Here is a 26345-nt window from a genome sequence, read left to right as displayed (position 1 = left end):
GTAACTTGTAGATTTTGTACTAAAATAGTGGGGGTGGGAGGAGAGGTGGCCCAAACAATGTGCACACATGTGAGTAAATATAAAAATGATTAAATAAATAAATAAATAAATAAATCCATCAATATTGGGGCTAATTGTGTAGACAGAGAATTAGTCACAAGCAGTTTTCCTGATTTATTTTTGGTAGGATTGATCAAGCCTTTGATACAACTGATTAAAAAGCAATTATTTTTCTTTGTATTTATATTTGCCAGGAGTTCTGTAAGATGACAGGTATGTTCTTCCTTATTACAATACTTGGGACAAGCCAAGTATGGTAATTTGGCATCAAAAATATTTCCTTGGATGGGAGAAGGAGATTGAATATAGTTAAAAGGTTATCAGAATCCAGACACCAGGGATTTCCCTTAACTTCTTCACTACCCATTTGTATAATCTAAAGTGATTTTCACTCAATTCTTGGGTGTATAAAATGGGCAGAAAAAGAGAAGGACCATTAAGTTCCTTATGTATATATCATTTTAACATTAGGGTTAATTTTTTAAATTAAAAAGTATGATTATTTAATTTATCTGTGTACCCATTTTAAACATTCTCTTTTTAGCAGCTTAGAAATACAATTGCAAATTCAATGCCCTGTTGCCAATTTTTATGAGATATTATCAATGCACCTGAAAGAGTTTATGTCTTAAATAGAAGACCGATAAATAACCAATCATTAGCCAGGAAATTTCAAAATAGGCTGTTTCCCTAAGAATCATTTCTTTAATTTAGAACTACTTTGTAATGAAGTTCCTAAGTGATCCAGCAGGGGGTGCTCTCTAAAAAGACTGGCAGGAGGCATTACAGTGTTACTCTGTGTTTTGGAAGTAATCTTAATCTAGTTACTTATGTCAGTTTGCACATTCATGCCAAATCTGTACTGTGTCTAAAATATATTTTAATGACTATGTAAAAACTTAAATGGCGTATAGAATTGCAATACTGCTAACAATTTTGGCATCATCAGCCTTGTTTCTAATTTACAATGTTAAGTAGCTATTTTAAAATACTGCCTTTTGTGGCCAATCTCTCTCTCTCTTTCTCTCTCTCTCTCTCTCTTTCTCTCTTTCTTTTCTCCCCCAACCCCTCTCCCTCTCTCTCACTCCCTCTCTCTCTTTATCTTCCTTTACACACACATATACACACACACACACACACACACACATACACACACAGAACTAGGCTAATTTGGAGATTATAATCATAAGAACATTTTTATGTCCTATTTAAACTGAAGGGCACAGAATACATAATCCAAAAAATTCTTTTGAATATGATTTTATTACGAGTTGGCTCTAAAAGTGGTGGTCTTACTGAATCCTGCAGTTTCCTATAATCATAATTGGTTTAGCAGAGTGGCTGCATTGCTAATCTCTCTCCTTTCTGTGTTGATTAAGCCTTTCCTAATGGACTTAGTGCATACAGAGAAAAGCAAAAGAAATTATACTGCCAGAGAATTTAAATGAACCACATAGAAGATCAAGGAGGGCAGAATGCAAACCCACATTATTAAAATTTGAAATTAATTCCCAACTTTCCTCAGGAGATAGCTATAGTTTAAGTGATAATGATGACAATAATAACACATTTATGCAGTGCCTTATGGCTTACACATAAATTATCTCCTTTATTTTTCACCAAGACCCTATGTAGTAGATGGTTAATCCCATTTTTCAGTTAAGAAAGCTGAAGCTCAGAGAGGGGTCAAGTTTGTACAACCTATAAGAAGCACAGTTGAACCTTAATTTCAGATGGTCTGAATTTGATTTACACTATTTTTGTCTCCTTTCAACTTTATCCCATGCTTAGTTGTATTTTTGTCTAGAGAAAGCAAGCAGAATACAAAACCTAACACAAAACCATCAAGAGTAGCTTACATTAGCCAAGAAGTCGCGGCAGTCACCTCTGGAAACAGCTGCCTGATATCTTGCCATCCGCTCCTTCAGAGAGACCACGTCTTGGAGAACCGGCAGGTCCTCACTTCCAGCAACACTGTCTTCTGTGGGCTTGGTAGGGCCAACGGTCACTGAAAGCAAATGCAGCATGCTTAGATACTTGTAAGGCTTGACAAGATATAGCATAAGCGATACAGACATATGAAATACTTGTTCTCATAAAATAGACTGCAACATGCTACAGTATTTTTGATGTTTCATGAGCAAACTTTACTTCAAGCTTTCATGCAAAGTTAAAAAAAAGCCTATATGAGAGCATATGCTTATAAAAAATTGTTTTTACCTCCTACTCCTGTGATTGAGAAACATCTATTTATTACCGATGTATAATGTTAGTTAAGATTCCTCAAGCACTGTGTGTTGTATTTACGTTAAATGCTATAAAAGCACTATCTCATTTACTTCTTTAACAACATTGTGAGTAGGTGCTGTTATTTGCTAAAATTTATGTATGAGAAAAGAAGTTCACAGTATTTACAGAAACTTTCCCAGGATCACAGTTCATAAGTGGCAGGGTTGAACATGGTTAGACTAAATCTTCAGCAAGTCTAAAAATGGCTCTTTGTTTCTTTCCTTACCCCTCAACCCTCAAGGAGATTCAGCTAACAAAAATATGCAAGTGCTATGAGAATTATAGACTGCAGTTTTTCTTTTATTCATAGAGGTATATCTTACATAAGAGAAAAGTGATTGTATCATTAGAAACAGCTTTGCCCATCACACATTTCAGACAGTCTGATATTTTCCCACTAAAGCATCTACCTGACAAAAATGCAGGGTATTAGCAATTACACACCTGGAAACAGCACAGGACTGAGTGCATGATCTGAGTGCAGGTGTTAGAAATAGAAAAATCTTAGAGATTGGCTGGTCTAACTCAATCTAAATATATTCTTCCAGGCATAAGGATCCATGTGCCTAATTGTTCTCCACCGTTATTTAGCTTATATATGCCAGAGCTGGCCTCAAAACTAAGTTTTCTTATTTAAATTAGTGCTATTTGTTATCTTATTGCTCTGCTTGATGGTTCATTAGTCACTATAAGGATGCTTGTATATTAACCTCATTCATGCACCCATGCTTTTCACTTTTAGGGGTAGCTCTTGGAACTGAAAGGTTTCAGGCTCTCTGGTGTACTTTATTGAGTTTAGTTGCTATAATCATTGTGAACCAAGGATCAAACAACCTCAAGTAACAGACTTCTAAATCATTCCCTCACTTTTCTGTTACTCCTCTCAGCCTTTAGCCTCCACATCAACCCTTCTTACTGAGTTATTTGCCTTTTAATTGCTGTCTTCAATGTTTATGTACACAATGGAAGTTGAGAGAAACTTTTGTTACTCAGAAATTAAACTAAACTAAAGATCATTTGCATTTTGACTCCCTCCAAGAGTATTTGGTGTTCTATAGAGAGTTTATATTTAAGTAATTATTTTCATAGGTTTTAATTAAAGTAGTAAAATATTTCATTTAGACATGTTATAAAATATAAAGGAATAAGAAGTTGTATTATATGAACACTGTGATTATACAACCCTGATATGCTTACGACAAATTTTGGCTGTTTTTGAAATTCACCTGTCATCTAAACCCTCATATCCAATCCACTCCTCCAGTTGCTTTTGGTAAAAAGAGTTCCCTCCCACCTCCCAATTACATATTAAAGAAAAGATATCTCTATTTTTCCTGTGAGTGATCTATCTGCATAGATGAATTCAGTTTATATCCAGCTGTACTGCTCTTTGTTATGAATGTACACTAGTTTTTATTGAACATGACCCATTAAAGTTTTTCCACATTAAATTTTTATTCTGTGTACTACTCATAAATGTGGCTATTTTGCTCTTTTATTTTTTCATTTTTCTTTTATTATTCATATGTGCATACAAGGCTTGGTTCATTTCTCCCCCCTGCCCCCACCCCCTCCCTTACCACCATCTTTTATTAATCTTAGTGGAAATCTAACTCGTTTACTTTTGCTAAAATTACAGATGGTATTTGCTTATCAAGCAATCAATTGTTATCATATTTCAAACTACTGAAAATGACCAAGGTGTTATTATTCAAGAAATCAATGGGCTGTGTGTTAAGGGATTTGGATTCCATTGTCTCATTGACCTTTTTTGGCTGAGTATGAAGAAGACACTTTATTTCTCTCTCTCTCTCTCTCTGTCTCTCTTTCCTTCCCTCTTCCTCTCCTCTTTCTCTCTTTCTCTCTTCCTTCCCCATCAGTAATTACATATTCAGGTAAGTGTAATGGCACGGAGTAGAAAAATTACTTGCAGGTAACAGGGCTGTATCCATATTGTTTCTTACTCTTCTAAGATGATGTATGCTAAAGTCTTCATGAGAAAAAGGAGATGCTTGTTGTGTAGTCTAATGCAGTGCCCCTAACTTGGTAATGATAACACCTGATGTACATTTTCAATGTTGACAAGACAGCCGTTTTCTTAGGGATGTGTGGGGGGGGAAAAGTGAGGGACATGAGGAACCCAACCTCATCATGCCCTAGCTCAAAAAATTGAATTTAAGTGGGCTTGCAGAACAGCACAAAATGAATTTAGAATATTCTTTAAAGGAGAAAAGAGACAAAAGAACACATAAAGATTCTGGCTGTAGTACAATACTAGTAGAAAAATAGGGAATGCTGAAACCTATCACTATGCAAATAAGACAGAGGAACAAGCTAAAATGCTCTGTGGAAAAGAAAAAAAGGAAAAATAAAATTTTCAGATGACTATTCTAGTTAGAAAGCATCATAAATATTAATATCAAAAATGATTTTGTTAGATGTTTCCTCTCTCTGGAGATTATAGGTAATCCATCATGCAGATAAGTAAACAAAAATCCATAGTACGATGTGCCACACTAAATATAGAAAACTTTGACTTATTTGCTCATACAAACATAATTGCCAATGGATTGAAACATTAATTCCTTGTGTAACAAAATAAATCTAATAAAGGATAAAAAACTTAGAAAAGGATTTTAAAAGAAAACAAATACCAAAATATAATCATGACAACTACTAAGATTCCGAAGACAGGAATATCTTTTATATGTGTTCTCAGAGTCATGGAGAAAAGATTTACATCACATATTTGTAATGCAAAAAGGTATATAAACATATGCGCATCTAACTTCTGTCCATTATTATTTTCTTAACTCATGAGACACTGTGTGATTAGAGTTCTATTTTATCAAGCCCCAGACATTTGCTTTTCCTCTATAGCTTTTGAAAACAAGCTAAGTTTATCAATCAATAAAATTTTCCCACATTGCAGCCTTCCTGAATTTTATTTGCTATGGATAGTTTATGCTTAAAGCATTTTTAAGAACAACAGTGGGACAATATATACAAGCAGACTGTGCTTTCATTTTCTGCCAATTATTCACATATCTGTAGTCAGAGATTGCATAGTTACTCTTCTCTGTTTCCTTGGAGGCAATAAAATAATGACTCAGATGTCAGAGACAGAAAACAATGGTGAATAGTCAATGTAATTAATACCACTGGATTTTTCTCCTACTTTCACAATTTCTTTATCAAAGAAAGAATACTTAGGCACCCATACATATTAATATCAAGAGCCATTACAAATGAGTTATCAAGGAGTGGGAGTGTGGCTCAAGAGGTAGAGCTCCTGACTAGCAAGTGAAAAGCCCTGAGTTCAAGCTTCAGTATGGCCTCCTCACCCCCAAAGAATCATCCTCATCTAGGTGTTCAGAAAATTTGAAATTCAATGGTTTGTAAAAATTATGTGTTCACACAGCATTAAGAAGTGACATGCCTATTCTCTTGTCCATCAAGCAACTTTCTAAACACCAGAAATATTATAAATATGATCCTAAGATCTCCATATAGTAACGATTTTGAAATAAAAGTCAACAGCTTGATACATAGAGCTAGGGGTCAATGTGTTGCTCAAAAATACTGTCAAGAATAAGAAAAATGTCCATGCAGAAAATAGCTCATGTGGCAGGGTCACCAAGCCAAGAGCTTTGTCACTCTCTCATTTCTATAGCCACATTCCATCTCAGTTCGTTTTCTAAATGTAAATATTTCTTAGTTCGAAAAATGTCATATGAAAAGGATGACTGCATAACAACATAATGGATGTCATTGGTTGAAAGATAAATATTAAATACTACATGCTCTGAAAGTGGTTTACTCAAATATTATTTAAATTTGTAGGAATTAACTCTTTCCTTCTCCTTTTTAGCTGTACAATATGGACTGTGTAAAAGTTTGTATAATTAATATGAATAACAAAACAAAGTAAAAAGTCTATAAAATAAAGTGGGAAGCACTTTGAATTTTTCATTTCATTAAGAAACTGTTTGCTAATATCTGGGTTGGGAAGCTGATAGCCATGTCTGATTTACAGCAGAAACAGATCTACCTGGAAGAGGTAAAACAGAAGACAAGAGGATAGAAAGAGATGAGAAAAGTACTAGGGATATTGATGTACTTGTAAGAATTAAGGTACACATTGAAGGCAATAAATAGAATAATATATACTACAGAAAAGAAAATCAATAACATTAGCAACGATATGAAAGAATATCACATAGTAGAGAAGAGAAAGTCTAAATTACAAGCATTTCAGTGTGAGAGCCAGAGAACAGATAGAACAAATAAGAAGAAGTGAAAGACATATATTGCTGAAAATGAAATTTGGGCTACATTTAAAATATTTACAATAACCCAGAAATAAATTTAACTAAAACATCAATGTATTGGGAAATCCTGGTGAAAAATTTAATTTCAAGAAAAGGAAAAATGTTACAAATATCCAGATACATGAAGAGTTTCTGTGATGAAGAACCAAACTTCAGACATTCTTAGATATTTCCTTTACAACACTAAACTCTAATAAGAATTAAAGAACCAATTATTGGTTATTGAAGTTGTAGATTTATGAACTTATATAAGAATCCACGTTGACAATCATGTTTGAAGGCTTCAAAAAGTCAAACACAGGTCATTTAATAATAATTTTAAAAGCAGCCAAAGGCTGGAGGCTAGTGGCTTATGTCTATAATCCTTGCTACTCAGGAGGCAGAGATCAGGAGGATCACAGTTAAAAGCCAGCCCAGGCAAATAGATTGTGAGACTATATCTTGAAATACCTAACACAAAAAGTCTGGTAGAGTTGCTCAACCAGATTTCAAGCCCAAGTACTGCAAAAACAACAAAAAGAACAAAAAAAGCCAAAAACCAAAAAACAAACAAAAAGAAAACAAAGGCTCTTGAAATTTAATACCTCAGTATGAAGGCAGGCATGACAAGGAAAAGGAGAAATTTATGGGTAGGTATCTTTAACATATCACTTTCCCTCTTTCTCAGATGAAATTCTAAAAGTAAATTATTTGAATTATATCATTAATAAGGTTTATGCTAATGTATTTATTCATTTGACTTAAGATGTTATCTACAAAAAGCATAAGACATAGTCACTATCTTCCAGAATTTTCAGACTAGTTGGGGGGAGAAACAAGCAACTATAGCTCAATATGTAAAGGTTTTGTACCAGATGAGTTGGGAACCTACTGGGAAGACGTAAGTCATCTGAGATGTCAGTGGGGCAGGTGTCAGGGAGAGCATTTAAAAAAATGGAACACCTGCTTTGAATCACGGAACTGGCCTTGAGAGTACGTGTAAGAGAGAAAGATGCAGAAATCATGAAAATTCAGCTCTTCCAAGAAACTGTGTGGGATAAATGATTTTCAGGAAAACTTAAGAGATCTTTACCTCATAGCATACTGCCAATGGAGTGCAGATTTAAATATTTAAATATTTTAATAATATTTATATATTCTTATATATTTTAATATATAGGAATTTTGACAACAGTATAAGTAGCTCACAAAATGATTTCAATTGGATTTTCTAAACATAAAAATCTCAAAGTAAAATATTTTAAACAAAGTTTGTAGGAGAAAGGAAAACTGGAAGAGGACAATTTTAAAAAAGGCTTAAGTGTTAGTTTTCAATAAAGAACACTGACAGGTCAGAAAAAAGTTAACATTCTTGAAATATGATTAAGGAACTTAAAAGAATGATTCATAAGGCAAAAATAATAGCAGATATGTATAAAGTACTTTCTATGTGTCAGACATTAATCCATCAAATGTTTTTAACCACACTGTGCGATAGAGCCTATTTTTACTTTTTATCTTCATTTTACAGATAAGAAAGTAGAGATACAGAAGGTTATGGAACTTTCTCTGGGTCAGGTGGCTAGTGAGCTTTAGAGCTAGGAAGGGAAGCCAGGCTTAGCTATGATCCTATGCTACCTCTCAGGAAGCCAAGGGTCCTGTCCAAAACCCAGCCAAACAATCATCTTCCCCAGTTAACTAATGAAGGAAAGCTCAAACAACAAACGGATGTCTTTCTCTGTGGTGAACTGACTCATACTGCAGTATATAATAAAAAATGTTTTAAAAATTACTAAATGGCTAATTCAGTGTATGAGTATGACCCCAAAGAAATTCTAAAATTCAATAGCAATTAAAACTGTTTGGAATAAAAATAAGAGTTTGATTATTTTTCTCTGAACTTTGCTAAAAGCAATTTAAACAGCCTTTAGCTCTGGCTAAGAACCAGGCAGAATGCACTGCTGTGTCTATGGAAACCTCAAGAACCCAATCAGTCCTGGGTAGTATTTTCAAGAATGCAAGCCCACTCTTGTAACATAGTAATAGCCCTGCTATTTTATTCTGCATGTGTTATAAAGAAGTCAACTGTTACTTATCGGGAAATTAATTTAGAGTTGAATTGGGAGAGTGATGAACTAAATTTTATTAAACCTAGATATGTGACCTATAACTAATTTTAGATTTGTGTGCAAGTTATCACACCGATAGACATAGCATAGGCTCAGAGCCATTAGCAGGAATAAATTTTTCTGTAATTCTTAATATTTGCATATCCCTCAGCTGATGAGAAAATTCATCCCCTTTAAAAATTCAAAATGCTGCTGTTAAGTCATATTTGTAATCAATTTGCTTTTTATATATTCTTATCCTCATTTAATATTATATAGCCAAGAAATACATAGAGAATAAATTGAAAGAGCAAGTGTACAGCACAGTCCTGGATTAATTTACAGTTTTTAAAAAACATTGACAGGAAGGGGAAAAGAGTTAAATGGGTGGAGTTATATACTATGACAGCACATAAACTGTTTTATGGCTTCCTTCTAGCATAAGAACAAAGTCTGTTTCTTAAAGTAACCACCCTATGATCTTATTTCCCTAATATATTGTGATACTGCATATGTGTTAGTTACCTTCCCCCAAAATACATCCATTCATATGATCACTGAGCTGTGCTTTATATCATTAACAAACGCATAATCTTCATGGAATGAAGAGGATTAGTTTCTGCTTTCTTATTAAATCTTCCCTAACCAATGTTTTCCTAGTTCACCAAATACTGAAAGACATTCTGCAATTCTCCTTGCCCATTGAAAGAAGACAAGATTCAGCATTGTGGTAGACAGAATATTGGTTCTGAAAACCCATGAATAAGTTAACTTGCATGAAAAAAAAAAGAATTTCACATATGTGACAAGGTTAAGAATCTTAAAATGGAGAGATTTTCTTGGCTTTTACTTGGTTTCACGCAATCACAAATCATCAGTGAAAGGGAGAGACAGGAGAGCAGGAGAGTTAGAGTGAAGAGAAGCAGATGTGTTGACAGAACTGGGGAAGGGTAGTGAGAGAGAATCAGGTTGGAGCCTGGCAAAGTGAAACCCATTTTGGACTTTGGACCACTAGAAGTTTAACATAATAATTTTTTGCTGATATAATTCTCCTATGTTTGTGGTAATTTGTTACGGAAGTAATAGAAATACATAAATATATCTGTCCAGTTCAGAAATCACAATAGTTAGATACTTTTAAAGGTATATTTCAATTTCACCTCTTGCAAATCACACAAATATGTGCAAACCAAATAGTGTGTGTGATGGAAAGGTCTATGAAGTTACTCTCATGCCTCAAAAAAAAAATACCCACCTATTTATATATATGATTCAGGTTAAGTGTCCATTTAGGTTCTAATCTAAGAAACTGAACTGCCACGTTTAATTGTAATATCTTCTTGTTCTATAGAATTGCCATCTCTTTTCTGCAGCTCCTGTAAACTCGCAGAAATTTCTTCTGGAAATAGAGTAGTTGTGAATAAGCAGAATTTAATCAGAAATTTGATAATCATTAGTATAAAAATATTGCTAGCTTGGGCATATTTGAAAATTTAATCATATTGCTATTAAACATTTTTAATTAATTGCTTAGCTTAGAGAATTGGGCAGTTAGAATCAATAATTGAATAAAATGATTTAAGTTTCATTGAGATGGTTGAATAAATTGGAACCATTAAATGCCTGTAGATGGTGCATATTTTTTTACAGCCTAAATCCCCTGTTGCTATTTCTCTAATACATTCAGACATATTACATTGCAATAATTATGGCTATCAGTTAATGAGTATCTATTATGTGTTAATCATTTTACATGCATTCTACCATTAATTCACACAGCAACCATATTTGCTAGGTGGTTCATTCCCATTTTACTGATGAAGAAGTAATTATTAAATGATAAAATCAAATAGAAAGTTCCTGAGCCTACAGGTATTTCTGCATACAAGTTTATTTAGTTCCACAAGATTCCTATGTAAATATATTTTCACTAATATACAACATTTTTATTTTCAAGTAAATTTTTAATTAAGGGTATGAATCCTACTTTCTGCTTTCTAAACATCTTCACAAAAATCCTTTCTAGATATTGATTTCAGGGAAATCTAAGAGAGATCAAAGGATTACCAATCCACTGAATTTCTACAACTCTAAGTGGCTCCTTTTTATTCTTATAAGCTTGAGTTTAGAATTAGAAATCAAAGTAAATTGTTCAGCTATTTTGCTTTGCTTGTTATAGAGATTACACTTGAGAAAGGGTTAGCATAGACCCAAGTGAACCAAGAAAAGGTTGAATGTTACTGCAAGAGAAAGAAAACGCAGAGCAGGGGTCACTGCTGCATTCCCCAGTGATCTGTTCTGCTCCAGGACTTGGGAGGTGATGCTGCTTCCATCTATATTTCAGCTGACTTACACCTGCCCTCTATCCCCATTTACTGAGGGTATTTGATACACTGCCCTCCTAGGGAACAGATATTCAACAAACATCTGCTTTTCATCCATTGTTGGTCAGCCAAGGGACTCAGAGCTGGGGACAAATTAATTACCATTAAATTCAGTCATGCTCCATTTGAAAAGAGAAGGAAAGAAAAACACCGGAGAGATGTTCAAGAAGTACAGTATCTTAACAAGTGTTGATCTGACTTTATGTCTAAAATCAGAAATAAAACAGGTTGTATCATTTCAATGCTGACTTTTGAATAAAACAAGTTCCCAGATGGCTGGCCCTGCTGAGGAAGCCAGCTGTCTGAAGACACTGCAAATGGAGCTGTCCTTAAATGGGGTATCCTGAGGAACTTGGTGGCACACACTGCATATTCCTACCATCCCCCTAAATCACACTTATTTTCATAGAGATGAAAATAAATTTAAATGAATAAAGCTCAACCAGACTTGTAGGGATTGAAAAGTCACATGTAGCCTCATGCTGGCTCAATTTATTTTCCAGGTATCCATATTTAATCCAGGCAGTGATAGCTTCCTCTGCTGCAACCTCTAACATTTAAAAATTATATTTCTAATTGTATTATTTATTACTTATAGTGTGTCTGTAAGTCCCTCTGGCTTCCCACTGTTCTCATCTTCTACCAAAGTGTAAGGTCTTCCAGGGCAGGTTTGTCTGCTTGCTTTCTGCCATGCTTTGCTTGGGTAATCTATATTGAAGAAACATACTTGCAGTGGGAAATAATCATCAGATCTGGACCTACAATGCATCATTGTTAGTCTGTCCCTGATGCATTTGACTTAACCCAAGTTGCTTGACTGCTCTAAAGCCTCCTTTTTCTTCTCTGTATAATGAGAATGATAACAGGACATGCCTAAATTGTTGTCTGTGAAGACTGAATGAAATCTTAGAAAAGAGTTGTTCATATCATCTGCACATAGTAAATAATAAATCTTTTCACTATTTTCCAAACATCCTAAGTCTTAAGTGTCATTATGCTGGTAAAGAATTCATAGATGAGGAGTTGAAAATAAGGAAAGTTATGTCATTTTCTCAAATCTCAAAACTGTTAAGTAGCAAGGATAGCACTTGACTCTGCTCCACATGAATCAAAACTCTTTTCTCAGGAGGATATTCTGTTCTTCCAGGCAAGTTCCTAACGCGATGTCTGAAACAGAGTATGTGGGATATTATGAAAGAATGGATGGCTTTTAGACACGATTGGGTCAAAGGTGACATAGTGCTACCCATATGCCACAGTGCCAGAGGGAAGACTATAACGGGAAAATAGTGAGCTAATCCATATAATATTCAAAATGTTTTATTGGTGTCTTGGCACAGACATGAACCACCATACTTTCCACTAGTGAGTAACGTGAGTTTCTTTTGAAAATGTTCCTGAAAACCACCCTTGGGAGTGTATGTCTGTACTCCCAGCACTCAGGAGACAGAAGCTGTAGGATCTCAAGTTTGAAACCAGCCCGGGTTACACAACAAAACTGGGCCCCTCCTTAAGTCTGTGCTTTCCTGTAGCCACCTATCAAGGAAAAGAGAAGGAAGCAAATCCTTCATGAATGATTCATTTCACAGCTATTCTTCTAAGTGTAGTTGTCTTGCAAAACGTCACAAAGCGAAGAAAATTCACCCCTACATAAAGAGGCATTGTTACATTTGATTAGTGTGAATGTGGATATTCTTTCTATTAGAAAATTTTTTCTATTTTTATCCTGATGTTCCTAGTGTCTGTTCATTTTTACCATTCTACATTATCCTACTTCTACCTTTTTGATGTAACTTCTTTTTCTTCCTCTTTGTTTCCCAATGGGCTTCCTTTTTCTTATTCCTGCTGCCTCATTTATGATTTGTCTAAATTTCCCTGTAATTCTCAGCTCTCTACATCCTCCTTTCTGTGTGACTCAGTTTCCTGGGGTAGTGCCTGGGGACAAGTTTGTCTTTCTGTGTTTCAAAGCTGGAAATGAAAACTTGAGGAATAGGAAACAAATGTGCTCACCTCCACAGCTGTGAATAGACAATGGGTAAGAAGAAATCTATAGTCAACAGCAAATGTTCTTGCCTCTGAAAGACTGGTTAGAATATTGTTGGGTCTGGGGACCTAAAGGACAGATGAGTGAGTCAGTATCCCATCCCCGATGGAGAGCACTATGAGCCCTGCACCCTAAGGAGGAGATACTTGGTCTTATAAATCTGCCATGGGGCTGATAGATAGGAAGCTCTCAAGGTTGTTTCCCCCCAATAAGGGACAAACAGACCAGCGTGAATCCATGATCAATGGAAAGAATCCACCTAATCCTTACCCTAACCCAGAGTTAAAGCATCCATAAAAAGCCCCAGCCTTCACCTCAGTGAGGAACCACTGGTTTCTGGGCTCTGCTGCACTGCTCTAGCTGAAGCCTTTTCCTTTCTCTCTCATAAATCCTACTTTGTGTGCTGACATTGTTGTCTCATGAGTCAATCTGCTGCCTCACAAGCCAATTCTATGTCCAATAAAGGCAAGAACTCTGGACACCAGCCTGCAACAATATCTACCTGTACCCCAAAACTCCAAGGCCTCCAAAATACGTAGAAAGGGATTTCATGCTCCTGAAAAGCAGGTCATTGGTAGATGGTGATGACCCATGTATACCAGCTTAAAATCTGTCTTTTCCTAAAACCATCAACCTTTAACTCTCAGAGGCTTTGTAAAATTTCATATGAATCTAGGTCATGTGTATGTTTTGTTTAGTTCTAAGCTTTTCCAATATATTAAAAAATAAGTTAGAATTCAAGATATCAAAATAATAAGCAGCAGCTATGTAGAAGAGATGAGTCTTTAATAATTTGCAGCTTTGAAAAGCATCTTTTTGGCATCTCTAAGTTGTTTGAGTGTAGACAGAGGTAGAAAAGTTAATTATTTATTGACTATTACCTTAAATCATTTCCATGCTAAGAGCATTGTGGAGTAGCCAAAAACTGCATCTACTTTTAGGAATATCCCAAGTCTTAACCCTGTTTCTAACATTCACTTCTCTTTTATGGTTGGCATCTGAAATTTATTCTGACAAAGCACACTAAAAGAAAGTCCAAATCATCCAATTCTAAATCTCACCAAATTAAATATAGATGATATGGTAGCTTTTCTTCTACTAATCATACTTTTCCTCTGAAAAATCAAATTTATTTAAATCAATCCAATTTTGTCTTTTAAAAAAATCCAGTAGCTGAATTTGAACAAATTTTTTAATGATCTTAAGTAAATCTTTATTTAAATTGCTTTCTTTGCCTAAATCCACAAATTGCAGAGTTCTTTGATATTTTTTTTCTTTTGAACTTGAAGATTGATAGTCAAAGAAGGGAAACTACATTAACTCCACATACTTTCTTTCTTGAATACTATTGGAAAAGCTAAGTAATCAAGGAGAAAAGTAAAATGCTTAAATAATGCAACATTTCTTGGCAAACAACCTACTCTTTTGGAAGTAAATTCATCTTTCAATGCAGTGATGTTTTTAGAAAAATTCTGTACAAAGCCTTGAACGCATTCAAAACAATATGTTGTCTTCAATCATTTAATCTTGGGTAGGAAGATAAATCTAGTAATCTACTGATAGCAGGCAGAAATATTAAGAATCTTTGTGAGATATTGTTTTTCTTACTAAAAGTGTAGGTTCTGATAATGTGTTCTGAAATAAAAGATAATTGCAATCTTGTTTAAATGTTTGTACTGTCAAGACTGCTTTCTGATTACTGTCCCCATACTTCTGCAATTGGAAGAGATCCTGGATAATGTTGTATATATGCCAAACAACATCTTTAAAAAAAATTAGAACAAGGATGTTTAGAAATTAAAGCTATACTAATTTTAATATTTTAAAATTTTGAATCAATTAGGTCCTGGGTTACTTCCCTTTTCACCATTAACATGACTTAAATACCCTTTGCATGCAAATGCAGCATCTAATTTTAAAAAAAGAGATTATGTCAGATTCCTAATACACTAGTAGTAGGAACAACCCTAGGAGTGGAAGTAACCTAATAGTCTTCCCTGCTTAAGATACACATAGAGTGCATAGTTACTAAGTCTCATTGTCCCTTAATTTATTTACAGTATTTATACTTAAAATCTTTCATTGACATGTATTGCTTTCCCCTCAGATTCAAAACTTTGTCCTGTAAGCACATGATAAGTAGAGGAATTCAGTTTATATTGCTTATTTCACTCCTGTTTTTAAAGGGTGAAGTAGAAAATTCAGCCTTTAAATGTTATTCAGATTGAAGCTTGCTCTTTCCCATGCACAGTAAGTAACATCCGTGAACAGCAAAGAATTTAATTAACACTTGCAAACAAAAGCTTTCCTGGACCAATAGTATTTAAACTCAAGTGTAGTTGAAAGAAAAGATTGGAGGTGGGAGAGCGGGCAAATGTAAAATGTAATAAAAATTACTGTATATCGGTTTCTTTGTAAAACCATGTATTGCTACTCCACATATTTGAAAGTTTTTATCACTTAAAATGTATTCCTTTTTCTGAAACAAAAGTATAGATGGATTGCTTCCACTTAATTTGATCTCCCACTACCTTTGGACAATGCACCTGAAAGGGAACTCAGATTAGAAATTAACCATCTTTTCAGTTGTTTTCAAAGTTATTTTTTAAATTTTAGACACTTAACTGTAACAATAGATTATCAACTACTTGCTGTCAACTCAGCATCAGTTGTTATCTCTAAATATAGTAAGCTACATAACCATTTCTATCTTGATTATAGATAAAGAATTTTTAAGTTTATCCATTTGCAAAATGGCAATACACACATTGTCAGCATGAACAGCTGCTCATCACACAGTGGCCAGAAAAGCTCCTAAGAAGCTGTCATGTAAAGATGGCAAAAGTACAAACTATGTCTAAAGCATGTGCTTTCCCTAATAGCAAGTGGCAGGGTCCTTGACATGTTTGCAGAATTGATTATTAAATTTTTATTATTACCTGGAACTAAAATTCCTAGATTGCCAAAGAAGCAAACTGATGTTTTAGATTAAAGTGGCTATTTTCACAAGTATTTAATAATTAACCTAATAACTTTATATACAGTAGGTGCCCATTAAACACTTATTGAATGAATTTGTCTTAAAACAATATTGCAAACTTCAATGCCCATCTTTTAATGGTTCTTGTTGACAGATTTTCTTGCCTTTTCTGTCCTAATTTTTTTTTGAAGAGTAGAAAATTCTGCAACAGAAGTTATGAAGCAACAGAGAAGTTATGTGAAAGTTGGGTTTAGAGCTTCCAGGAGAGAGCAAAAATAAATGCCTTGCTTATGAACTTGTGAGTCTCCCACAAAGAAATCCAGCTCATCACCCAAAATGCTCAGCAGGTAACACATAAACAGGTAAAAATTAGAACTGTGCAAAAATCTTTGTTTGGAAAGTGAAAGGAGTCAAATTTGGGCCTTCTGCCAAATTTAATTTCTGCCAGAATTTCTCCTGTTATTATACAGCTGCAGAATGCAATTAAAAACATGTTATAAGTAAAAAAGTTCCCCAAACATTCATGTCCTCAACACGTTTCAGTCCAGAAACCTCAGTCCAGCAAGCTAAGTACAGACAAAACATATAAAGCTAGAGCATGGGTACACATGCATGGACACACACACACATTATTCTTTGAAGGGCCATATAATCAGAATCAGTATTCTTCTTGTTTTGTGAGCCTCAGTAGGTTTTAAGGATGTCCCAGTGCACATTTGAGTTGGAAGCCTGCCAAGGAAAGCAGATGTGGCACAAAGCCCTGGGTCCTGTTCACTAACAGAGCAGGGCCTCAGGAAAATGCCATAAACCTCACCAAGCCTGACACTTGGCTGCCATAAAAGAGTGTATCACAGAGGAAGAATTCTAAATGCTGATGCTTTACAACACTGTCTGTACCATTCTTTATAAAATCTCAGACCTGAGCATAGAATCAGTCAGTAGCTTAGACCAGAGACAAATGTTATACATCCATTGTGACCAGTCTCCCATCTCCCGAGACACACAAGTTCTTCCTGACACCTAATAATCTATCATCTCCAGGGCTTTATCCCCAATTTGCCTTTTCTGTCTTGTTACCCACACTCTATCTGTTTTGCTTTGTCCATGTTACATCCAATTACATGTCTAGTAACTAAGCCTTGATCTTATGTTGACAAAACTGTAAAAATACAGCGTGGCTTTTTATACACAAACTTGTTTCCATTCTCAAAATTTCTACTTGTATATTAAAATAGGGAACAATCTGGGATTGTCGGGGATAATGATGAAAGTAATAAGGAGTTAATTAGAAGTGAATAAAATGATTGTTGAATATTAGTGTATGTGCAAACCCATGAACCTTGATCTAACACACATACACGCACACACAGCAGTTTGGAGACTGGAATAAAAGTAGCAGATTATGGGGAAAGATTGAATTGGATTTCCATAAAGTGAATTTAGACCAATGTGTGAGGACAAGTGAGACAGAGAATCAATGGAAACTCTGCTGATAATGCTGATAGGAGGTCCCAGGCTGAGTAGGCATTGGGTCTAACATGGCTCTTCAAAACTAACCCTGAAATCCAGAATGGGAACTTCCAAGACATCTGAATTGTTCTTGACCTTCATTATGAAACATGCCCTAGTCTATTCTAGGCCTTATCCTATCTTGCCCCTTAACTTTTCATGTTATGATTTTTTTCCTGTTTATACTTTAGCTTCCTGTTTACCTTGAACCTCATGAATTGCACCATTTCATTGGCTCATTATATTTTGCTTTCTTTTCAATAATTTGATTCTCCTTTGCCTTTACTTCTTTAGGTTCTCAAGATAAACAGTCTGGTCTCCCATCCTGACTAAGAGCTGTCCTTCATTTCTTTCCAAGACAGAAAATGAGGAAAAAAAAGTCAGAAATGTCTACAGTCAGGACATGCTGAGAGTATCTGTGAGTCAAGATTAGTTTCCATTAAAAAGGGAAAGTGGCAGACATACTGAAGTGCAAATTGTGATTAGAGATTTTATTTTGATTTCAAGAACTAGGTCAAAATAGTGACGAGTTTCAAATGTGGCTATGAGCAGCTCTTTCAGAAAGAGATGGAATCATTAGGACTGAAGGGTTGAAAAATTCTTTTTTCCCCCTAATTTAAAGTAATGTGGTGCTGACAACAACAAGAATAACAAAAAGGTCATTTGTTTAAAAGATGGAACAATTATAATTGAAAGAAAGTACTAATAACTTTCTACAACTCCAGAGAGGACAGAAATTTAATTTGAGCTGAACAGCACATCTGTGAAAAGTAAGGAAGACTTTAAAGACACTTTTTAATCAGACAGAAAATTTTCTTTCTTAAACTGTTTTTCATGTATTGCTATTTTGAACATTCCACATGCAGGGTAACTTGGTGCTCTCCATTCTTATCTTATTCCCTGGGAATATATTAATAATGGTTATTACTACATAGCCTCACATTTAATTGGCAATAATAGTGATATTAATGACAAAAGCTTATGCAGCACTGTGTGTCAGGCACTAATGTTTTAGTTGCTTTACAAATACAAAGCTGGGCATGGTGGCATGGGAGGCTGAGGCAGGAGGATCCAGGGACAAAGGCCATCCTGGGAAACATATGGAGACCCTGTTTCAAAAATCCAAAACCAAAACTAAAACCAAAAATGAATTTACTTAATCCTCAGAACAGCCCTATCAGACAAATACTATTAGCATATCTATTTTCATATGAGGAAATGAGTCAGTTGTTAATCTGTCCAAGGTTAATTAGTAAGTAAGTGTTGAGAGCCAGAATTCAAACCCAAAAAGGTGGTTCTAGTCTGTGTTCAGCCTATTAGGGTTAATATGACTGCATTTCTAGTGGGGAAAGTTCATTTGGAACTTTCTTTGGCTCTAGGAGATGATGCCTTGTCATTCTGTTAAAATGAAGGCACTTCAAACATTTCATGGATGGTTTCATTCTGGCATCAAGAAAGATATTCTACAGGTCTTTCATAAAAATGAAATATAAAGAAAGACGGTTTAGAGACAGACAGAAAGCAAAAGCATAATACAGCATGTATAAAATCTTTCTAATTTCAAGGATTGATCAAAATGTGAAGATGGTACTAATAATGACATTTTCTATATCAACCCCTGGAATATTTTTAATATCTACCCCTAGAAGAATAATTGTATAGGAATCTCTATTTTTATTAAGACTTACCTTTATACTTTCTCAATACAAATATTTATAAAATTCTATGTCAGGCTCTTTACTCACTATTATACAAAAATAAAAGAAGATGTCATCATAGACGACATTGTGGATAATGGTGGTTATTTGCAGACTACTCATCATTCTTTTAACATCCAAGTAGACTTTGAGAATATGAAAGAAATAGAGAACTATATGGAAGCACAGGTAGCACTATACTTTACTGAGAATATTTATATATACATACGTACATATGCATACATATACTACATATTGTGTATGTATGTGAGGATACTTGAGCATAATTGAAAGACATGGCAATAACATAGCATAATGGCACAGTTATGAAGTTGAAGCCAAGTAGGCTGAAATGGTAAAGTAAATGAAATTGGTAAAAATTGAAATGAAACATATAATAATTTATTGCTTCTATTTACAAATGGTCATTGGAAACTATAAATAGTAGTTTTGAATTGACAACTTCAACAGGCAGATTAGACCTTTTGAGAAATAAAAGGGTATATTACTTAGATATAAACATGCCTCCCAAATTTTATTTCTCTAAATTTTACCGAGTAAAGGTGTGGGTATTGTCCAGCTCTGGATGATGGAAGGTTGATGAATCTTGAAATCATTCCATGCAAGAATGAGTCAGTGAATGAAAGCAGACATGTGCTAGTACAGTTCCATTCCTAAAAAAAGTGGTTCAGAGTCCAGAGTCCTCCAGGACTTAGAGAACTAGTGTGAGTCCTACGGAAAAGTTATGGCCCTATCGAAGACTTATTTCCACTCTGAGCATCCTGGCCTGGAATGGTGCAGAGGAGAGAAGGAGTGATTACTGCCCATGGTTTTCCTTTATGCATTCCTTGCCATCTCCCCTGTTTTCTGATTGGAGGCTGCTGGGGGACTTTACCTTAGTAGACAAACAGTTGCCTTCTGTCCTATGTTGTGTTTAGGATAATGGCTCTGATTCAACAGGAGCAGAGGAAGTGAATTTTAAACAAAGCTTGTAGCGAAACAGACAACCTTTAATTCTATGAACAAACTTATTTCATTCAGTCCCTTTCAGAATATTCCATCTTGTTAATATAACTCTTGAGTGGACATTCAAAAATTCCACATACAAAACTGATAAATCAATAAGCAAGCTTTAACTTTATAAAAAGATTTTCACTGTTTCCCTGGAGCACTTAATCACTATAGTTGTTTATAAACTTCTAATTATTTGTCTAAATGGCTTAGTAGTTAAAGAACATAAATCCCATTTCTTATTATGAGAAGGCTGACTAAAAACAGACAAAAAATCAACAACAGAGATACTGATAAATTGCTTATGACATTATAATGCAATTAAATATTTTAAATGTGACTGAACAAAATTCAATGCACACAATTTTCAAAAACCCATGTACTTCATAATGTGATATCTACCTACAACTCATTACAATGTGATTGAGTTCCTATAAATTAAAAGTAAAATAAAGGTAATCATTGTTATTTGAACATTATTTTATATTCATTCCACCTTTATTGAACTTTTGAAAAAGACTAAGCATGTGATTTGAAGCTATAATCTCAAACTGTGCTCTTAAACATGTGACATGAGATTTTGTTGTTGTTGTTGTTGTTGTTAGCTTTTCTTTGTTGGTAACAACCAGATTTTGGGGGGAAAAGAGTTACTGGATCTTTGACTAACAGAGAGACTTGCCAAAATTAACTCTTAATATTATATTTATTTTAAGTCATATGTAGGCCTGGAGCAATTTGGCAATTATTTACTTTTGAGCAATAAGACATACCTAAATCATTGTGCTCAAGACAAGGAAATATCCTGTGTACAATTATAAAAGCATTAAAGGGCTACACATGAGGGCTTGCCAAAAAAAGCAGTGAAAAATGACAAGTGTCCAAAGACAAGACAGTGGGGGCTGAGGGAGGGGATCTCATCTAACAAAGAAGATGATCACAAACATTTAGTAAAATTTACAAATAAGCCAGTCATCATCCTTTGACTTTTAACAGAATATGTGATCAGGTTTTCTTTTATAAAATTTGTTCTGATTTTAAGAAAATCATGAAATGCAAAATGAAAAACAATAAAAGGTTATGGCTGTTAAAATAAGATTTTGTCAAAATCTCCCTTGAAATGATTCCCAGGTCATGTGGGAGAGGGTGAGTTGATATTATGGCACAAAGATTTACAAAATGATGTGGACTTTGTTGCTAGATCTCTGTGCTTAAACCCTCTATCAGCTACTAGTTAATGTTCTAATATGTTGTTTTCTTCATCTAGAACATAAAGGACTTGAAGCAAATAATGACTAAGGTTCTTTGCTTTGTGTCATCTATGTCATAATTACTTTTATCTTTGGTAATATTTTAAGAAGTGCAACTACTCTACCAGGAATTTAGATTACTTACTGTGCAGCTCACAGATTATTTTTATGCCATCAATGAGACAGAAAGTCCCCAAAGTCATTAAATATAGACCCGTTGTCATTTGATGTATCAAATATTTGAATTTGCTGATTTGTCTTAAGAAAACCTTTATTCTTTTCATTGCCTAGTTTACGCCCTTACTAACTATATTGTACAAATGAAAAAATGCTCAGGTTAGTTAAATTCATGAGAGATGGATTCTAATGATTAGGAAAATAAATACTATGAAATCTTTAATCTGGAGTTTATAAATGGCATTTGAAAGAAGAAGAAGACCACATTGTAGACATTCATGATATACCAAAAACAAATATTTGCTCTTTCTTCCTGGTTTCTGACACAGAAATCCTTAAAGTCTCCTGGGCGATGGTGCCTTTTTTATATAGTAGTGGAATAGTTCGTGACAAGTGAGGTGGGGTAGGATTGGGGAGCGGGAGTGGCTTCAGAATTGGTTCTGCTTGCCACAAAAATGAATCCAAGGATGAGAGAATTAGCACTTTCATCCCTACCTCCTACCTCTAAGAAGGGGAGAGAGACTGCAGATTGATTTCCTCCATGAAACCTAAATGATAGATTTTGTTAGTTTCTGGGTAGCTGATCATAAGAGAAAAAGTCCGAGATGTCCTAAGTTTAATTGCCAAGGCCAGAGAATAGCAGAGAAGAGAGATCAGAAAAGTTACCAGCTAACAGTATTGCCAGAAGCAGATAGAGGATTATTTTTCATTTCTGAATAGATGTTAAAAAGCTTGACCCCAAACCCCATATTGCTGACCCCTTAGGAGCCTTTCTATCCTGCTTACAGTCCCAACCAACCCAGAAAGCACTAGCTGTCTTTATGAGCTGTCCTACCCCAAAGCCTTCTCTGTTCTGCATGATCCTGGCACCTTTGATCTAAAGCCAAATGCAGGCTTTATGTATAAACAACCTACATGCCCCTTCCCCAAGTTTTCACTATAAAAATGTCCTAAGGGCTAGGTCTGGCAGACAATTCTGTAACTGCTATCTAGTCTTGCTGTTGGTACTTCTGGGAATCCGTCCCAGGACCTGGTCCTTTTTCTGGCTAGCAGCTGCAACAGATCAATAAGCCCTTTAATTTCAGAGATTCCTTCTCAAGAGTGTTGGTTTAACCTTGAACACATCAAAGTGTCATGGAGAAGACAGCTCTATGGTTCCCCATTTCCCACAGTCTGCTTTGCCCTATGCATCTCTTCTATTTTGCTGTAGCTAGATTGTACCCATTATAATACATCAGTTTGTAATAAGTGGAATATGCTGCTGAGTCATGTGAGCCATTCTAATAAGTATCAGACCTGAGGAGGGGATTGGGGGCGACAGTCAATAGTCAGCAGGACATAAGTGTATAGGTCTGGGCTCTTCCTATCTGAAGTAGGGGAAGTCTATGTGACTGAGCCTAAAACCACTAGGGCCTTTGCCAAGTCTGAGAGTTAGTGTCAGAACTGAATTGAATGGTGGGATGTCCAGTTAGTGTTGGCGAATTGCTTGCTGTTGGAAAAGACACAACATTTGGTATTCAAAGTAGTGATTGGAAACAGACAATACAACATACCACACAGTCATATAAGGACCATGCACCTACATGGAATAAATTACAGTTCTAAAAAAGTCTTTTCTGAATCAGAAAAGGCCGAGGTTACTCACCACTCTGCAAGAAGTGAATGTGTGATTTGAATGAACATGTGTTTATTTCAGAAACAGGAAGAAACAAATTGCAATTTAATTAGGTTTCAAAATGTAACTCCAATACTTTGAAAAGAGGATGTGGGAAGCAAATAAAAAGGACAGAGTAATGCCAATTAAGTTCTGTCCCTCACAGATTGCTCAATCAAAAATCTTGGAATTAACTGCCAGGCACTCATTAAGTGTTTACCCTGCTCTATAAATTACTGAATCTAGACATGACTACTCCCTATTAAACAGGCCTTACAAAACAGTCCCTTTTAAAACTCAGAGTTGTGTGCATGAGTGTTTGTGTGAGTATGTGAATGAGTGTGCAATATTAATTACCAGAACTGAAGTTACCAGGGAAGTCCAACACCAAATTATTTCATCATAAGTGGTATGTGTATCGAGTGAAAAGAACAGTGCTGTGCAGAAGTTTTCTGGTTGTGGCAAATATAAAGTGAGAGGCAGAATGCTGGAAGTGAGTGAATAGCGGGCAGTTATTTCTGTAAGCAACAATAAATTACCCATGAACTCGATGTACTTTTTATCCAAAAGCAGACCTAAGAAAGACTACCCTCCTCTTCCTCTGTAATCACAAAAGACATGAGGCTGACATTCTGCAAGAACATGTTCTGAAGTAGAGCCCTCTGTGATCATTAGAGAATGTGTACTTTCATTTTTCAGGTGTTTGAGAGAAGCTGTACCTTCAAGATACCTAATACGCCATGAAAGCAGAAGCATTCAGTCCAAACAGCTGGCACTGTGCCAGATTGCAGACATCTGAAATGCTGACTGACATTTAAAAATGGGTCTAGTTGTTAGTTTCTATGTTGCTAGTAAGAAGGAAAAATACTCAAAGACAAGGCAGAGGAGCAGAGAAATATTTAAGCATAAAATTCAGTACTTTCTAATTTTTGTTCCCAGTACCTTTGCCAGTCACCAGTTATATCTTCTAAACCCTAAACAGGTGCTTTTTCATATAAAAATTCATGGCTCTGAATATAGTTGAGGTAAATATTTTACTTGTCCTTTGGCACTTGCACATAAAATTTTAAAATAATTCAAACAACCTACAGCTTGTCAGTGACCAAATAGAGCTCTGGTAAAAATAAAATATCTTTCAGTTCAGCACCAGCTAGCTAAATTTAAACTCTACATTATGTAATCTTAAAGTGTCCTTGCTTTTAGATGTGTCTTAGGAGATTCTGTTACAATGTCTTTCCCAAATCACATCAGCCTCTTAATATCTAAACACTTAAGGCACAACAGGACCAAATTAAGGTGTTCACAGGCAATCGAAGACAGAAAAAAATCCATTTGAAACAGTATATAGGGCATGATACCTTCAAAGTGTAAGCTCAGTCTTCTCTATTTAAGTTTGTAGTCACTATAATTAGGGCTGGCAGATTCAACTGGCAGTGCTTTTCTTAATTCTGCAAAACATGTAAAAACCTGATTCTTTAATCTTTACTCCAGTAAAACTCCCAGAGGAGATGGGCCCATGGCTGGAGCCCATAGTTTGGAGCAAGAACTACAAAATCAAACTAAGTCTGGAAAAGAATAATTTTCCTTTATTTCCCTAAGCAAGCCACAATGACTGAAAATATTTCAAACTTTTCCTTTGTCTCACCAAATTCCATGAAATACAGTTTTCTTACTATATTCATTCAATTTATAATCATAAATGACAAATTATTTTTCAGTTTTTTAGATGTAGGTTGTACTATACTTTTAACTTGCAACTGTTGATTAAGTTGAGTTCAATATTCTTCTATATTAAATATGAGAAATGCTTTTTTGCAGAGATTAATGTATAAACTCCTAAATTTCATAATATAAGGCAATAATATGACCACAAAACAAAATCCAACTGAGTATTTTCTTTAGTAATGAAGAAAACTTGACCTAACATCTTCATTGATCTTTAGTGACTAGCAAGAACATTTTACAACCTTGTAAGCACACACATATCAATGACTATACTACACATACCTTTTGTGAAAGACTTAACCCCACGTTTGTACAAATGTCATATATCCTTACAGTTTTTCACTGGGTAGTTTCCTCCCTTGTTCCATGTACAGCAAATTTCCCAGTCCCCTGAAAGCAATCAGTAGAGTGGAGTCCAGCTCCACCAAAGGGTCTATGAAGAAAGGAGATAGGACGGCTGAATTTATTTTAGCCATGTGTCTAAAGGATGCAACTTGACACCTATTTTTAGGAACTGAGCTCTGTATAGGTGGGGCCTGAGTCAACCACTCTTTTCATAAGTGTGTCTCTGAGGGCCTGCTGCTTCACAGTGTCCTGGTAATTAATGTATGCATGGCTTTAACACATGTGCAGTCAATCAAAAGTCCTTCTGCAGCCACGACCACTAAGCCAATTTTGAACTTTCCAACAAGAACTAAAAACACAACCAGCACTGAGGAGGAAGCAGAGGAATAAATCCCTTGAGTTACCTGCACTTTTAAAATAATTTCAATCATTTAAGGGGCCAAAAATATGAAAAAGTAGGTAGAAAAATTCCAATTTATTCTATTGGGAAGAGGGTCATTGCTTTTATTTCACACAATGTTCTTAGCTATGTAAAATATTGGTTTGCTTTTTGAGACTCCTTATATAAAGCAAAAGCAGAATTCTAGCTTTTATATAAATAAAGGAATTGCTCTTTTGGTTGAAAAAGTCAAGGAAGAGGAGTGAGGAGTTCTGGAGGTAATAAAGAATACACTTAGACTATGACTCCTGGCCATTAGTACTTGCTTTAAATCATTTGGCATGAGGAAGAGCAGGAGGAGAAGGAGTCACCTCACATGCTCCGGAGAGAATCATATTAAATATCCTTTGCTGCCACCCTGCTTAC

The 26345-nt window shown here is 35.1% G+C and overlaps 1 protein-coding gene across 3 annotated transcripts in view; it reads right to left on the bottom strand.

Moving 5' to 3' along the window:
* The window catches only part of Xirp2 (xin actin binding repeat containing 2), an 80862-nt gene extending 55191 nt beyond the window's left edge, over positions 1-25671 (bottom strand). For 2 of the 3 annotated variants that reach the window (XM_074071022.1, XM_074071020.1), the window contains exons 1-2: positions 25478-25634; positions 1920-2068 (exon numbers count right to left, since the gene is read on the bottom strand). In XM_074071022.1, coding sequence (XP_073927123.1) covers positions 1920-1976 — 57 coding nt within the window. In that variant the 5' untranslated portion in view covers positions 1977-2068; positions 25478-25634. Of the gene's footprint in view, positions 1-1919; positions 2069-25477 lie in introns of all 3 variants that reach the window. The other variant, XM_074071021.1, reaches the window with a different exon arrangement.
* Between the last annotated feature and the right edge of the window lie 674 nt (positions 25672-26345).

The sequence above is a fragment of the Castor canadensis genome, chromosome 4, assembly GCF_047511655.1.
Source record: "Castor canadensis chromosome 4, mCasCan1.hap1v2, whole genome shotgun sequence".
Lineage (NCBI taxonomy): Eukaryota > Metazoa > Chordata > Mammalia > Rodentia > Castoridae > Castor > Castor canadensis.
The sequence above is the reverse complement of the archived record's forward strand: the minus strand, read 5'-3'. Positions and strand labels throughout refer to the sequence as shown.